At 43.8% G+C, this 16,238-nt stretch overlaps 1 protein-coding gene across 6 annotated transcripts in view; it reads right to left on the bottom strand.

Moving 5' to 3' along the window:
• The window catches only part of Cadm1 (cell adhesion molecule 1), a 322,470-nt gene that overhangs the window by 50,837 nt on the left and 255,395 nt on the right, over positions 1–16,238 (bottom strand). For all 6 annotated transcript variants that reach the window (NM_001012201.3, NM_001436522.1, NM_001436525.1 and 3 more), the window contains 4 exon segments: positions 2,190–2,348; positions 4,155–4,292; positions 11,783–11,935; positions 13,490–13,636. In NM_001012201.3, the coding sequence (NP_001012201.1) occupies positions 2,190–2,348; positions 4,155–4,292; positions 11,783–11,935; positions 13,490–13,636 (597 nt within the window).

The raw sequence follows: 16,238 nt of genomic DNA, 5'->3' as shown, positions 1-16,238 counted from the left end.
TCTGTCTGTCTGTCTATCTCTATCTATCTATCTATCTATCTATCTATCTATCTATCCATCCATCAAAAGCATCAAAAATGAAACGCTTATATAATTAAAGTTGAGGGAAGAACAGAGTCAGCTACAAGAGGCTGTTGTGGTGTAACGACCAGTAGCTGCAGACTCATTTGTTGAAGGTGTTGCAGTGACTCGCCTGAAGGGAGGAGCCCACAGTATTTTGTTAGATTGGAGCCAAATGGATTCAGATACAAAGCTGTATTCATTTTCTTGGAAGGACAAATCCCTCTTGAGTCTACAGAAGATGAAAACAAGCTAGGAACCATTACCACGTCTTCCAGGGGTAGGAGGTATACTGCTTGAAGGATCCTACATTTGGCAGTGAATGTAATTTTGTAGGTGGGAGGGGCTATACGCCATTTAAAAGATACTCCGGGAAACTACTTAAAGGGTTTAGGGGTGGAAACAGGGTGGATATCCACTCAGGACTCACAAAGGAGCTAATGTATTATTAAAGCTAATGGGCCCCTACAAGGAACATTAATGGATATTAAGTTTGCTTAAATGAATTACATATTAACAAAGTCACAAGAAATCTAGTATCTGCCAATTTAGATAATATCTGATCGTTTCTGTTTTCCCATTATAGGGACATTACACCACAATAGTTTTAGTGATATGAAAATTATAAGCATGATGCTCATAATGAAGCTATATAATGAAGTAGAGGAAATGAATTAACAAGAAAAACCTGCGCTCTCTAATGTAAATTGAGCCATGCTCGCAGGGCAAGAAGAGGTTGGGACAAGATGGTCTCTTATAAGCAAGTTTATAACTTTCCCTCCATCTTGTTCTACTTGGACAATTTAAATACACAATAAAAAAGGGGATCAGCTGAAAATGGCTTCCAAAGGCAAATTCAAGCCCTGAGAACCCACGAATATGGCCTAATTTGGAAAAAGAATCTTTGCGTGTGCAATCGTAAAGATCTCAAGATGAAAAAACTCTAGATCATCTGGGGATAACAGTGTGTCTCTATATGACACACGAGGAGGCCTCCTGAGTGATGGGAGTGGGCTATGAAACATCACCTAAGACCATTAGAAAATAGATATTTATATTACAACTCATAACAGAGCAAAAATTACAGTTATAAAGTAGCAAAAAATAATTTTATGGCTTGTGGGTCACCACAACGTGAGGAACATGAAGGATCACTGCAGTAGGAAGGTGAAAAGCACTGCCTTAGTCCCTTGGGGGAACTCCCACAGCAGCTGCCCTATAAGAAGCAAAAAGGACCCTCTCTAAGGTCTTCAGAAGAAAGGTGGGTCAAATAAGTCCTTAGCTTTGCTCCTTTGGTATTTAGAAATGTGGATGGATTTCTGTGGGTTGGGGACAGGCATGTAGGGCCAAACGTTATGGCAGCCCTAAAGAACCAACGTAAGAATTTCCACAGTTGGCAATGCCTTTCCCCATCAGATCTCTAATCAATGCTCACCCACCCAAACCCTCACAACAGTGTCCACTACACATATTCCACTGTATCTTGGAACTTCCGAAGGCCAGACTACAGAAGAAATCTACTGATGAAAAGTGAGAGAAGATGGCCACTTGGTCACAAACTTGGATAGAGCATGACTTCAGACAGGAAGAAGATTGCTCCATCCTCTGTATCGGAAGCAGGATACCAGAGAAGACAAGGAAACCCTCTTCTTTAGTTTACAGGATGGTTAGGGACAGTTTCACTACCGTGCAGGATAATGGATGAAGTTTAACTTTCAACTCTGTTCTAACTAAAGCTAAACACGCACTTTAGAAGAAAATGTTGGCATGAAATGCGGATAAAATGTAAACAACCTGTTTATGATAGACTAGAGACGGAAGGGGAAATCACCCAAGACTTAGTTGGCCTGGGAATCTGACAGGCGACACTAAAGAAGCTGATTTTAAGTCCCATTAAAGCAGACTGGCACTATTTTAGCTTTATGTTTGAGTTAGATGCGGTATCTTTACATTCAAATTGGCACTTGGTGACACAGTAGCATTTCAGCAGAATGATCTTTCGATTACTTTTCTACCAAGACAACAGGGGGAAAACCCATCTACACCATACAAAATGCATAGACTTCCAATGAATGACTGCCAAGGAGCTTCCAAGCACTGGCCTCAAAACAAGATGCTTGGTTACTCACACTGCACTTCTAGATACCGCTGGGTCTGCAGGTTTCCAGTGACCGCAGGGTGCTCCACCTGGCAGATCACTGGGACTCCATCATCCTCCTTGTGCACCTTCAGCATCAGCTGACTGGTCACAGTGTACATGTCCGACCACTCTTCCACCTCTGATTTGCCTGTGGGAGACAAAATAGATCAAGATTCTTTTCTTTTCTCCCCACCCCAAACAGTGTTATTTTAGGTAACATGATGGCAAGGTCATAGGGCAGAGCAACCTGGGACTGGAGACCTCATAAAATGGTTATTTCCCTTAGTTTCTTTCTTTTCAACCTTTTAACAGTAGTTCAGATACATTCCAAATCTAAGCAATATACATTATTTTAATTCAAATGTATATTCCTTCGATCTTGGAACTTCCTGCCAAGTCAGTTGCAAGTTCAACCATCTTGACGCTTGGCTGCTTGTGGCATTAGGAGGAGGAAGGGTAAAAGCTTTTCACCCCCACAAACACCAGAACTTCAAATATCTACCAGGCTGTCAGCCACCAAAAACCCAGGATGAGGTCCAAATCCGTGAAGTAATTCAGTCAGCAGTGGAGACAAAAACAAGGCCCATTTGCTTACCCCCATCACCCACAATTAAGAGGGAAAGCAACTAAATGGATTTATATAATTGAAATTGTAATTGAAATGTTTAAACTCTGAGACTTCTGGAAGACCCCAAGAAATGAAGTGGCAGTGGGCTAGAGCAAAGAAATATATAGGGCTTTCGGCCAGATGCAAGACAAGTCCAAGAACACCCAGGAAAGGAGGAAGAAGGCTTCCGGAGGGAGTGAATGGGCCTTGGCGGTCCCTTCCTGAGCCCAGCACTCCCTGAAGCACGGCACAACATTAACTTTCTTTGAATGTTTTGTCCGTACCAGTCCACATTTAATGCCTCAGCTCACTGAGACAGAGAAACAGAGGGGAAATGAGAAACTCCTTCCTTCTAAAACCATACCTAGGGAGTTGGAATTTAAAACAGAACGAGCTTTTGGAGATTGGCTGGTCTCCTTTTCTGGATATAGACTTCCACGTCACCCTTTTAAAAGGGCCAATTTCTTCCTAGCCGCTGCTTATTTATTTAACGAGCACACATATAGCACTTGTTCTGCTTCAGACACTTCCTCAATGCTTTGCAAATATTCACTCATTTCATCTTCATAACAACACAATAACAATTATCATTTCCTTTTTTAGAGGAGACTGAGGCACACGACTAAATATATCTGTTAACTAGAGGCAAGTTCCAGAGTTCTTTGTTTGGGCATTACTTCAGGGCAACCTAGAAAAGAAATAGAGCCAAAGGTTGCCAGCTGAGAGAGACAGTGTAAGCAATAGAGAATGCCCAAATAGAGGCAGGGCCAGAAAGCTGCCTGTAGGGTCACTCCAAAGGCAGAGACTTTGCACAATAGGATGGCAGACTGGGCACCAGAATCACATGTTCACCAGCAAAGTCATCTCTGTAAATTCATAATTAACATTAAGCTCTTAGTCTGCAATTCAACCAATCTTGCAGGAGGGCACAGACCCACAGCTGACAGACAGTGTGATGCACGTTAGACCGAATGATCTGGAACTTTAAAAGAACACACAGCATGAAAATGTGGGGTTCCGTGCCATCAAGTCACCACAAAACAGGATAAAAGCAGTGAAATTTGAGGCACAGACAGAGACAGTCTCAGACTTGGGGATATCCCTGACAACAAGCTCTTCCTGGTCTGAAGTGTTCACAGTTAGTTCTCAAACCACAGAGGGCTGGATATGAGCAAAAGCAATGGAAGCCATCCTGTTCTGGCCTCAGATGTTTTTGCTAATTGATTAGAAGCCGTATCTGAATGGGTAATTTTGGTTCAGTGGCAACTGTTTGTAATTTCCACAAAGGCCCCCTTCTAGAGTCTAGTGCCAGCTAACTGCTACACGCCTGGGCGATCTTCATCATACCTTTGAGTTCCTTGTTCCCTTTGAACCACCTGATGGTCGTAGCCGGCTTGCTGGCCATGGCCGTGCAGTTGACTTCAATCTCCTCCCCTTCAACTGCCGTGTCTTTCTGGATATCGATCATCAAGTTACGTGGAGGGACTACAAATTAAACACAAACACTTTATAAGCACAGGGTCCGCTTATGGACAGAGTCTCCTCTTCCTTAGGGAATCACACTATTGTTACCAATAAAGAGGCAGAGGAGGGACACTGCTGATGGGATCACTTCCAGATGACAAACTGCCAGAGGAGGGGAAGAACTGGGTAGACAACATCATGCGAGGTGGATCAGGCATAATCAGTTAACTCAGAATGTCTTTCCTAAATGTCTCCTAGTTAGTGACCATTGACCATCCAATTCCTGACTTATCACTAACTGAGGATTAGCAATCCAGGCATTAGTTATTAGAAAATGGATAAGGAAACAGGTATAAAATCAAGAGGAGTGAACACTATTGAAATTAATGTCCTTACCTGGAAGCCCCTGAAAGCAATAATTCTCCTTGAACCCAATCCTTGGGATTCACTCTTCAGAGGAAAGACTTCGAAGTCTACTAACAAAGTTGAAAAGCTTGGGGTCCCTTAGAAGAACCACTCACCACAGACACCAATGGCAAAAGTGTGTCTCAGAGCCGGCTCCACTGAACCGGAAGGACTGAAAGAAGTCGGACACACTCCTGTCCCCCAATGGGCAGAGCGCCACTGAAAGGAAGGCTCAGTAATACAGGGAACGCCAGGTCTGTGCAGACATTTACCCTACTCCAACTCCAATGCTCAGACCATAGAAACCAAAGGAGAAAGAGATTCCCAAGTGCTTGAAAGACACTCAGATATCAGAATTAAAACACTTTACTATAAGCATATCAAATATCTCTGTGGTAAAATAACTGAAACGAAAGGCTTGAGGGCCAACACACTGACTGGCAATCAAGGGTCTGTGTGTGACAGTAGTGATGAGGGTGACTGGGGCTATTTTCTATTTTTTTTTAAATATGAAACTGAGTTGAAGGTGAAACTTCATACAATGTGTGGTCCTACCTCAAGACTGAGCCTCCTGAAATAAAAATCAGTAAGAATACGGAATTCAATAGTCTGAGTCTAAGAATCTGAGCCCTGGTCACCATGAATAAGCAAAGACAGGGCTGAAACTTATGATTAATACGTTTCTCAACTCAGAAGAGAAACAAGAAATTAAATATGTATAAACATGTCATCCTGACCATCAAGTTGAATAATACATCTCTGATACTGCTTCAATAAATTATGGGATTAAAACATGTTATTTGGGATTTCCAACTGTTCCAGTCCAATGTGAAAATTCTGTCCACAGGAAGACTTTCATACTGAATTAGAGTGATTGAAAAGTCTTATAGGGGCTGATGAAAGGGGGAAAAACAAACTGATTTGTTGCATATGTTTCTCAGCAAGAAGGCACACTATGGCAGCAGGGAGGGGGCAGCTGCTTGTGCACACACTCTGCTCTCTGTTCCCTTTGCACGAGGGAAAAAAAAAACATGTTTGCTCCATCAGGTGGCTTGCTAATGTGGTCTGACCCAAATGAGTACTTAAACTGGTCAAAGAACTACCCTGGCTTACAGTTTAAAATCTAAGCAGGAGACAGTGTAGCGTCCAGTTTAGACAGGTACATCTGATATAACTTTTAGAGACCCAAAAAGCAAGTGACAAAGAAATGGGGATGATTTGGCTGACTGTGTCCTTTACGGACTGCCACCGACAGTACGTACGATAGGTGCTCGGGAGAAGCAGACACTGCACTCTGGGTGCAGGGTGGGAGCAACAGTGGAAGGAGATGTGCTCCTGTTGGATCAGATGTTCCTGAAAGCCACTGACTAAGCCTAAAGGAACAAAGATCCTGGAAAGTGACAGCACCAGAGAGGTACGGGGAGACCGGGTGGTCAAAGGCCACAGTGTCCTCACAAACAAACCGGGGTTCAGCCTTGTGGGAGGGTCCCGGGGGAAATAACAGAAGCCATGAAATGGTCCTTGAAGTTGGTACACTGGACACTTCCTGATGAGAACAATAATCCCTAATGTCATTGTTGGAGTATAGCACTAAGGACACAAGAGAGGACAAATGGCTAAAGCAGCACTGACAATGCTGGAATTCTCTGAATGGAGTATTTCTTCTACTTCATGAGAAACATGGTGATGGGCACTCAGAATGCAGGCACTTTCTTAATGGGAGCAGAACCAAGGTGGGCTGAGACTTCACTCAGGTATTAGTCTCAGGGGCACTTGGTGTGCATGCTGTCTGTGTGCTGTGTTGTGTTCTGGGCATCTTGTCCTTGTTCTCTTGTTTTTGATGGTAGGTGTGATGACACATCCAAACTCCTCCGCCAGGCCTCAGCCTCCCCTGCTCGCTCATTTCTTTCCTACTTTTCTTAAGGGCAGGATTGTTTCTCTCAGAACATGGTTTCAGAACTCCTTGGTCACTGGGCTCTGTTTCGGGCCCAAAGGTGCACAGAACCACACGGTGATGAAGCCGGGTGGAGGATGAGGCTGCTCAGGTCATGGCAGAAAGGAAGCAAACAGAATGGACCACGAAGGGCCGGGGAAGGAAGGTGTAGCTCCAAGGACAAGTGTCCCATGGCGTATTTCTCTCAGGGAGGCCCCTCTCACAGATGCTATCGTATTACAGATCAATCCCAAGATGAATTCATTGATTAGGTGGGTGACCTCAGGATTAACCACTTTCTCAAAGCATGGCAGCTGGTAAAAAAGTCCAGAACAACCAACGCCTTAACAGATAATTCACTTTCAAACTGTAACAATCTCCAATGGCAGCTCTTGGGGGAAAACTTTTACTGCCTCCATTTGGTCCTAAAGATGGTGTCTGCTCCTCCCACATCACCAAAAATGTCTGCTGATTCAAAGTAAGGAAATAGTTGAGCAAGTGTCTTTGTGCGATGGTGGAACATCTTTTGGGTATATGCTCAGAAATATATATATATTTTTTCATCTTTTGGGTATATAGAACTATTCCCAGTTTTCTGAGAAACCACCAAATTGATTTCCAAAGTGGTTGTCCAAGTTTGCACTCGTACCAGCAATGGAGGAGTGTTCCCTTGTTCCTCATCCTCACCAGCATGTGCTATCACTTTGGCTTTCGATCCATTCTCACTGTGTAAGACGGAATTATACCCAAAAGACGCTCTACCATCCCTCAAAGACACTTGCTCTGCTCTGCTCATAGCAGAAACTAGAAACGACCTAGATATCCCTTACCTGAAGCATAGATAAAGAAAATTGATACATCTACACAATGGATGCAGGCAAATGGATGCATCTTGAGAATATCATCCTGAGTGAGGTAACCTAGTCCCCAAAGGACATACATGGTATGTACTCACTTATAAGTGGATATTAGCCATAAAATATTAGATATCCATGCTACACTCCACAGACGTGAAGGAGTTAAACAAGGAAGGCCCAAGCAAGGATGCTTGACTCTCACTTAGAAGGGGGAATAAAATAAAATAGAGGCAGATGGAGGGAGGCACTGGGTGGGAGAGAAGATGGGAGGGAAGAGGAATGGAGGAGCTCAGGATCAAAGGAAGGAAATAAAAATAGACAAGTGGACATGGCAGGAAAACATGGCTAGCACCTTTTCACTTTCGTTTGGGGGCTGAAAGCTTGAGAGGTGGTTACGGCTCATCTCTGACTTTTTCCACCGCTGGTCTTAGCTATGCGACTTTCACCTCTGTTGTAAATGGTACATGGTTTGTCCCCGTGACCTTCAGAGTGATAGGGTTGATCTGGTTCCCAGGGTTACCCTCCTGTGCATCTTTACCCCAAGCCAAGGTTTGGAAACTCCAAAAGCAAAAACCAAACCCTGTGTAGAAATGCAATGGGCTTGCATGTTGAGTTCATCATTTGGAGAAGTAGCTCAGTGATTCCCCAAGCCCATAAGTAGTTTCCTCAGGGTTGTGAGCAGTGTTTCTCCTCTTGGTTGAGATCAGAGAAAGAGGCAAGTGAGGTGGGGTTTTCCAGTTACAAATATAAGGTTTGAAATTTGCATTTTTTGGTGCTAAAAAAAGACATTTCTCTTGGACTTTTACCCCTCTGTAGAAATTCTTATTTAGTTTGAACTAGATACACTCACAGAAGTCTACATTTCTTGGACCTTTAAAGAGCAATGGAGGATTGGACAATATGCCTTTCTGAAAACAGAAGGTTGGAGATGAAAAAATGTTTTGCCTATTAATCCTATCCCACTTTTCTCCTTAACTCCATCCTGATTTCATAATGTCTATTCTAGTACAAAAAAGTGTGAAATCCATTCTAGAAAAAAGAATTCAAACTGTTGCTAGCTAGAGACCACATACATGATCCACTAAACAGATACAGCTAGTAAGAGCTGCCTGCAGCCATCAGTGGAAACAGGCACAGACCTGTCTGAGAGGAAGCATGAAGAAGAAAACCTGAATGAAATCACACATGGGGAAGCACCAGAAAACAGCCCCGAATGTCAAGGTTCCTGTTAGCAAACCTCAAACCTATAAGAGTGCTAATAATAGACACTACGCCTACAACATTGGAAAAAAAAAACAGCGATATCGAGATGAGTCACATTAATTACCACAAAAGAGGAGTCTTAAAGCTGATCAGTATGTGAAATCTCACTCGAAGACCCTCTAAAATAATTAGGTTCTCCCGTTCCCGGAGTCTTAAGAGTGAGCACTAATCGTAGGAGGATGAGGCCGTAGTAATATTAGCCATTATTATAGCAAGTGCATTCATCTCGGCACCGTGTCTTCTCTCTCTTGTTCCTCTCCTCTTAGAACAGAATATAAAGAGTCGGATATTGTGTTCGTGGATAAGGACAGGAACTTGTCACAAGTGGAAGGACTGAGTGAATAGCGCACAAGGCACATAGAAACCATCACAGGAGGGCTTTTGGTTTACACGTGGATGAGATCTAAACACAATGCAACAGCATAGAAAACATTAACTGTCATTTCTGTATCTTATAATTATGCTAAAGTCTTTGCAGAATGTGGTAAACAGCTAACAGTCAGATGCACTAAAATGCGCATCCTCAACCTATGGAGGAGTTTGACAGCTGTGTAAGTACATATGGAATCCTACTCAGAGCACCACAGATAGCAACAGAGATGCTAATCCATCATTCTCCATTCATAATAATATCTGAAACTCTAAACCTTAGGAGGGAGGCTTGAATGTGCATCAGTGGAAACTGGCAGATTTCGGAATACGAAAGCCTCTCCCACGGATGACAACAATTTGACTCTGTGAAGGAATCCTAGAGTAACTTCAGGGGAGAATATTTAATGAATGCGTAAGACCTGCGAAGAGAACACTGACGAGTCTTCCTTTCAAGTACACTTAAGTTAACGCTTCATAAAACACAAGCAGGAACTTATTCTAGAATAATGAGACCTCCAAATGGATTACAGGCACGGCGCCACGCAGAAGCCTATGTGCTGGTAGCTGTGCACAGTTGGACTGGTCCAGCACAGTGACTAGGACACTGACAACTGACAGGTAGCACAGTCTTGACAATGGTTCAAAGTTTTGCTCCTGAAAATTAAATGTGAAGCTCAGCAAAGTCCTGAAAGATGGAGCTGCTGTGCGTGTGTGTGCGCGTGTGTGTGTGCGCGTGTGTGTGTGCGCGTGTGTGTGTGCGCGTGTGTGTGTGCGCGTGTGTGTGTGCGCGTGTGTGTGCGCGTGTGTGTGTGCGCGTGTGTGTGCGCGTGTGTGTGTGCGCGCGCGCAGGTGAGCATGCGCTCCCATGTCCATTTCCAACACATATCTGTGCACATGTGTATCTATCTGTGGAGTCTAGACCTCAGACATTCTTCCTCTGGTACCATCTACCTTGTTGACTCAGGCAAGTCTCTCACTGGCTCAGGATCTCCAGATAGATTTGGGCGGCTGGCCAGCCCCAGGGGACCAACCCCCTGCCTATTTAATGTGTGAATTATAAAAGCACGCTATCATGTCTAGATTCTAGGGACTGAAATCAGGTCCTTTCACCAACTGAACTATCTCCCCAGGTCCTCAGAGTCTTAATTCTTATTATGGGCTTTGTAACCTTGGCAGAATTTGTATGAAATTAAAATATTGAAACCTAAAAGCCCATGTAGCAAAAATCATTCTGAAAATTCAAAGTGTCATGGGTACAGTCTCTTTCCCTGCCACCACTCTTGTGGAGATGCTGCAAGTGACGGCAGCTCAAATTAGGATGGTCATTGTACACACTTGTATTCACAAAGGTCTATTCACATACGTGTAGACAAGCAGAGGTAGAAAACCTCCTGCTAAGTTCAGGTCATCTGCACAATACCAAAACACTCTTCCCAGCCGAGCTTCTCATGCAGATCAAGTGAGGAAGTGACGTACACATGAAAGCTACAGACCCTTGTACACAGACCATGCTAGGAACTATGTGGTTAGACATTAGGTCTGACTTCCTAGAAGCATAATTGCTTTTATTATCAAGAATATATGCAGGCTTTGGGCACACACTTTGGCTTAATGAATTAAAACTCTTTTCTCCTTTATAGCTGTGTTTAAATGAAGTAATGAGGGCAGCTCAATATGCATGTTCATAAATACATGGGTGCACACACCCCGTCAAAGTGTCCCTTATGCACATCTTTCTTCTTTGATCTTCACACCATTACACCAAAAAGTTATAGCCTGCCGCCTCAAGTAGACTTTGATTCATCATCGTCCTGAAGGTGTAAATCAGAGATCGGGCTTCACTCTACAGTGTTATGTCCTTGAAAATTCAGTTCCAAAAGCCTGAGATCAGCTGCTATTACGAACTGGAGTGTATGTCTGTGTAGACTGTGACAGACTCAGGCCCTCCAGCAGAGAAATACCTGCTGACCGTATCAAAACACAAACCTATCCCAGCTGGCCACTGGGATTTCAGAGAAAAGCACAATCTGGGGACCACAAATGACAATGGTCGAGCCAGGGGCACTGAGCTCCCAGTCTGCCAACGGTTCCCTGCTGTTTCCTGCTAATTCAGCCTCAGCCGCCTCATGTTGACACCTGCATCTGGTGGCAAGGAATGTGTTCCTGGGTGCGACTTTCTGTTCTGTAGCATGGTCTGGGGTATCAGCAATAAATAGGGCGTCAGAATAAAGAGCCAAAGGAAATAAGATTGACCACATTGGAATGAGGATGCCAGTGAGATGGAAACCATCACAAGACAGCTGAGCTCGGCCCTGGCTGTAGTTTTGGGAGCTCATCTTCTTCCCCTCTCGTGCACAGAAGGGAAAAGCTTGGGGTAGTTAGAACTGACGCCATTTCATGTGGTGAGTGACTCTTTTGAGGGCTCTAACTCTCTTGATCTTTGCTTCTGAAGCTTGAGGGCTGAAACCCAAGAGCAGGTGGAATCTATAAAGACGGCCGACTGCTATTCCTGAGAGCATTTGGTAAAATAGGCTATTTTTAAAAATCAGCAAGATGGGCGGTGACTCTCCCTAAAACAAGTCGCAAGCAGTGAGACCCACTCTTAACCCTTTCCTTGCTACTGGAAGCCACTTGGCAGCCTGAGCCATCACCCTAGCTCTAGCACTGCGACCATTTCTTACCCAGGACTGTGATGGTGGTATAACTCTCCTGCGGAGGGTCCGTGTAGAGCTGGCAGAAGTACCTCCCTTCATCCGAAATTGAGACATTTGTCAGTGACACTTTGAGTTCACTGCTAGAAAAATTCAGCAGCTGAAACCTGCTGTCCTTCAAAGCTGTGAAACAAAACACAGTCAGTGATTGTGCAAAAGATGACCGACAATCTATTTTCCTTAACTAGGCAAGGGAAAAAGTCAGATGCTAGAAAGACAGCCACAGAATGGAAACAATTTCTGTCTTTCTATATCTGTATGGCACTATTTTGGGCTTCTGCAGTAGCTGTGCGCAGACAAACAACCCTGGTGACCTATTCTAAGGAAACTTAAACACACACACACACACACACACACACACACACACACACACACACGCACACACCACCAACACCCTACTTGGGGCCACTCCAGGCACTGTGCCTCTTCAACACTTACTCTTAAACTGTTTACAGTTTACCGTCAGAGACAGGCAAAATGAAATGGGAAGGAAGGAGCAGGCTGGGAGGACAACATGTCAGGTGGTTAGCAGAGGGTCAGAAACCAAGGTACTTGGAGAAGGAAAATGCAAAGCCAAAACCAAAGGAACAAAACCAATGACTTCAGCAATGAAACAATAAAAAACAATACGCTCCAAATTATGAAAAGTAATTTCCGAGCAAAATGTGAAATATCAATTTTAAACATGTTTTAGAAGACCATTTAACTTGGCCACACCTGAATTTAAGGGACATGAATTGAATCTTTAGAGGCTGCAGCTGGCTGTATAGATTTCTAGGTAAGTCCACCTCATAGTGGAGAACTGATCAGACCCCAAAAAGGAGACTAGAACCATCACAAAGTACTGTACATGGGCCTCATATTTTCTATGAGAGGTCGTCTTCACTTAGCAAAGGCTATTAGTCCCACATGCACATGAACTCCGGGACCACCTGTGGAGCACGACTCTGCTGCCACCATGTGGGTTTTGGGAATGGAACTCAGGAGGTCAGGCTTGGGATAGGCACCTTTAGCCTCAGACATTTCATGGGCCCTTCTTTTAGTCCCTTTAAATGTTCCTTATTTATTAACCTTTCCCATAGAATGGCCCAAAATACTAGGAGGAGAGAGGAGGCCAAGTAGCCCAAACAGGCATGATGGATACTTGCTTCAGTGAGGGTTCTTGGCAAGCCATGGCGACCATATGAGCCTTTGGTGTCACGCACAATTCGGTTTCAAAGCTGGCTTTTGTTAAACTGCATTTAAATGGAAGTCAGCATATGGCTGTCTCTGTACAGCAGAGGCTATGGTGAAGGCCCTGGTCCTGTCATTACGGTATAGATTGCCTTGGAAACACCACTCTTTAAACCAAACAGGTTCCCTATCAGAATGCTCTATTTTCCTTGCCTTACCCTATTTGAGTTGTTTGTGTCAGCTAAGTATTTGGGACTCGATTGCAATTCACCTTGAATTACTACAATCAATTCCTATTGCAAAGTAAGACTTTTAAAGGGGACCATTCAAGGTTTCTATTAAGTCAAAAGATTATGATTGCCTGTCTCTTCTTCTCTCTCAAGAATTGACTAAACTTTAAGCATCTAGCATTAAATTAGAAAGAGGTGGCCTTGGCAATCTCTTTATCAAGACAACACATAAGTAAACAAAAGTTTCTGCCTAATACGGTGGGCAGAGACTTACGCCTGAAGTCCCTGAAGTAAATGGTCTGCCTGTTGGGGTTCAGTAGCTGAATCACGGAGTCATCACTCTTATTGACTTGACAGCTGATGGTTGCAACTTCTCCTTCAATCACCGTCACGTCCTTAGTAAACAGATTCTGCCCATCACCTTTAAAAAAAGAGCGATAAAGGTCAGCTGGACGTCCCATCATTTAAATTTTGGTCCATGAGCTCCATTAAAGCAAAAGCGAAGTAAGAATCGCATTGCAGAGCTAACATCTGATATGGCCCTAGATACGTTTCTCCCGAGCTCACAAAATGAGTCCTCGAACTAAGGGAGATCTAGGTTAAGATACAACTAAGCTTGGAATTGCCATGGCTCTAAAAAAGTAAGTGGTGCTGGTGTCCCAACCTCCCGTATTTTGTTTGAACTGTCAAGCAGTGTGCTGAGGTGCAACCAGAAAGACCAGAGTACTGTGCACACGGAAGCTCTCCTGCCTAGAAGAGGGAAGGCATGGCCAGGCTTAGACCACATGCCCTCGGTCCACGCTAAACTCGTGGGGCACTTACTGAAGCAGAAACAGGAAGACTCATTGAACGATCTTGTCTAGTTAGCAGATGCTGGCATTCCCAACGTGCAGGCCATTCATTTTGTCATGTATGAGAGTGAGGGCCAAACTACCTAAAACTCTTTGGGACTTCAGTAAATCCAGAAGGCCTACAGCTGAGAGTCAGATTCTGCTCTCAGAAATACACCTTCATAATTTACCCAGAGCTCGAGACAGCCCCATGCTCGCCTCCCTCCCTGTAGATCACCCCTTCAGCCGTGAAAAAAATTTCCAGAACATGTCAAAATGTGAGAGCTTTCAGCTCCACTGATACAAGGCTTATCTCTGTATCTGCTTTAGTTTGCAGCATCAAGATTTGTTCCAGCAGCCAGAGCATCTCCTAAATGTGTGAAAACATCTATGGCACAAGGCAGAAGTTCAATTTAGAAGCAGAAGATAAGGAATTGTGATGTGTTTGATTCTGTGGTTGGCATAACAGGGGACAGAGAAGTCTAGGACACTCTTCTAGCCTTTAAGAAGCTGAGATATGGGTAAAACAGACTTCTAATCTCTACTTCCCAAGCAAAAGGTGTATTTACAAGCAGCAGATGTAACAGTCAGTCAAGTAGGGGGAAAGACAGACTGCTCTTATATCAGGAAAGATATGTAAAGTCCCCGAGACAGTTTCCCATTTATAAAATGGGGGCAGTAATTAACAGTTATCCTACAGAGTTGTCACACACACACAAAGCAGTTAGCACTGTGTCTAGATTCTTGTCAAACCTAACAGATGGTAACTACTAGTACTATCATCACCATCACCATTACCATGACATCATCACTATCACCATGACATCATCATCATCATCATCACCATCACCATCATCATCATCATTATCATCATCATCATGGTCATCATTATTACTACAGCCATCTCCACCATACCCTTCTCCTCATTTCTCTAGACCCCAAATCCCCACACTTAGTAATTATCATGTGTGAGAAGTAGCAAATGCAAGAATGCAGGCTAAGGATTCCTGCTCTGTAGGAGCTCTCTGTATAGCTGGGATGTATCAGCTTAGGGTGGATTCTTCACTCCTTGAAGAAATGTTGTCACACCAAGAAGCAAAGGTCAAAGATAAATGCTACTTTAAAAAAATATCGAGGCAGCATAAACACAGGTACAATTAGACTAGATGGAGGGTTTCCACCTGCGATCACATTTCTTCTGAAGGATCCTTTCTTGGCGGGACACAGTGGGGGGAGTCATGGGGTGTCTGAGATGGCTTAAAGACAAATCCACCTAGAAATAGACCAGCCCCTATCAGAGGATTAGAGGAGAGGAAACTAGAAGAATAAGGGGAGAAATGATTAGGGGCACAGATAAACAGAATGCCTGGCACTTGCAGAGCAAACCCAAATGAACCTTGACCTTGAGCTCTAGGACCCCAGGGAATGAACCCTGATGGGAAGAGACTGGCCTGTGTAGCAGGAAGGAGGGAGACTGTCCCGGGGAAGCTCAGAGGGGCTGAATTCTGTTACAGACTAACAGCAAAGTGAAAGGTGATCAGAAAGAAAAAAAAAAAAAACCCAACATGGGTGTTTATTGGCTTTCCTCTGTGATTACTGTGACAAACACAGAATTCAGAGCCCAACATGAAGGGATGGGTTATTCCAAGGTACAAGCTAAGAACAAAGTGACTACCAATCAAGCCAGCTCTTCTGGGTGGATTTAATGGCCCTGGATAAGAGTGACTAGAAAGCAGGACACCAGACACTGGATGTTTGCAGGGTAACCTAACTAGGTAAGGAAATTAAGGAAAATTACACTGTATAATGTGGGGATAAAACACTGTTAAACCACAGGCTTGCCTTTAGGACATAAGAATATCAAACAAGACCTCTTTGGGGCAGGCAGAGAATTCGTCTCTCTTTGGGGAGTTTATTAGCAACACAAACAAGATTCTCCATCCCATAGAAGGTGCATGTGCAGAGGCTGTGAGCTGACAGGCATCAACCCCTTTGGATACCAACTACTACTTTGAAGCTCCAGAGATTTAAAGCTGCCTCTAATTTAATCCTGTTCTAATAAGACAGTTTCTGTGGAAATAACTTGGCTTTAATTTTAGTCCTTCATGGAAGTCCTAAGGCCAGCTAATTCTGAGAGGAGGCTCCTTAATTATATTTATAGTAGCCTTTATGCATGGGGTTGGGGTAGGGTGT

This window comes from Rattus norvegicus, chromosome 8 (genome assembly GCF_021556685.1).
Source record: "Rattus norvegicus strain SHRSP/BbbUtx chromosome 8, alternate assembly SHRSP_T2T, whole genome shotgun sequence".
Taxonomy (NCBI): domain Eukaryota; kingdom Metazoa; phylum Chordata; class Mammalia; order Rodentia; family Muridae; genus Rattus; species Rattus norvegicus.
The sequence above is the reverse complement of the archived record's forward strand: the minus strand, read 5'-3'. Positions and strand labels throughout refer to the sequence as shown.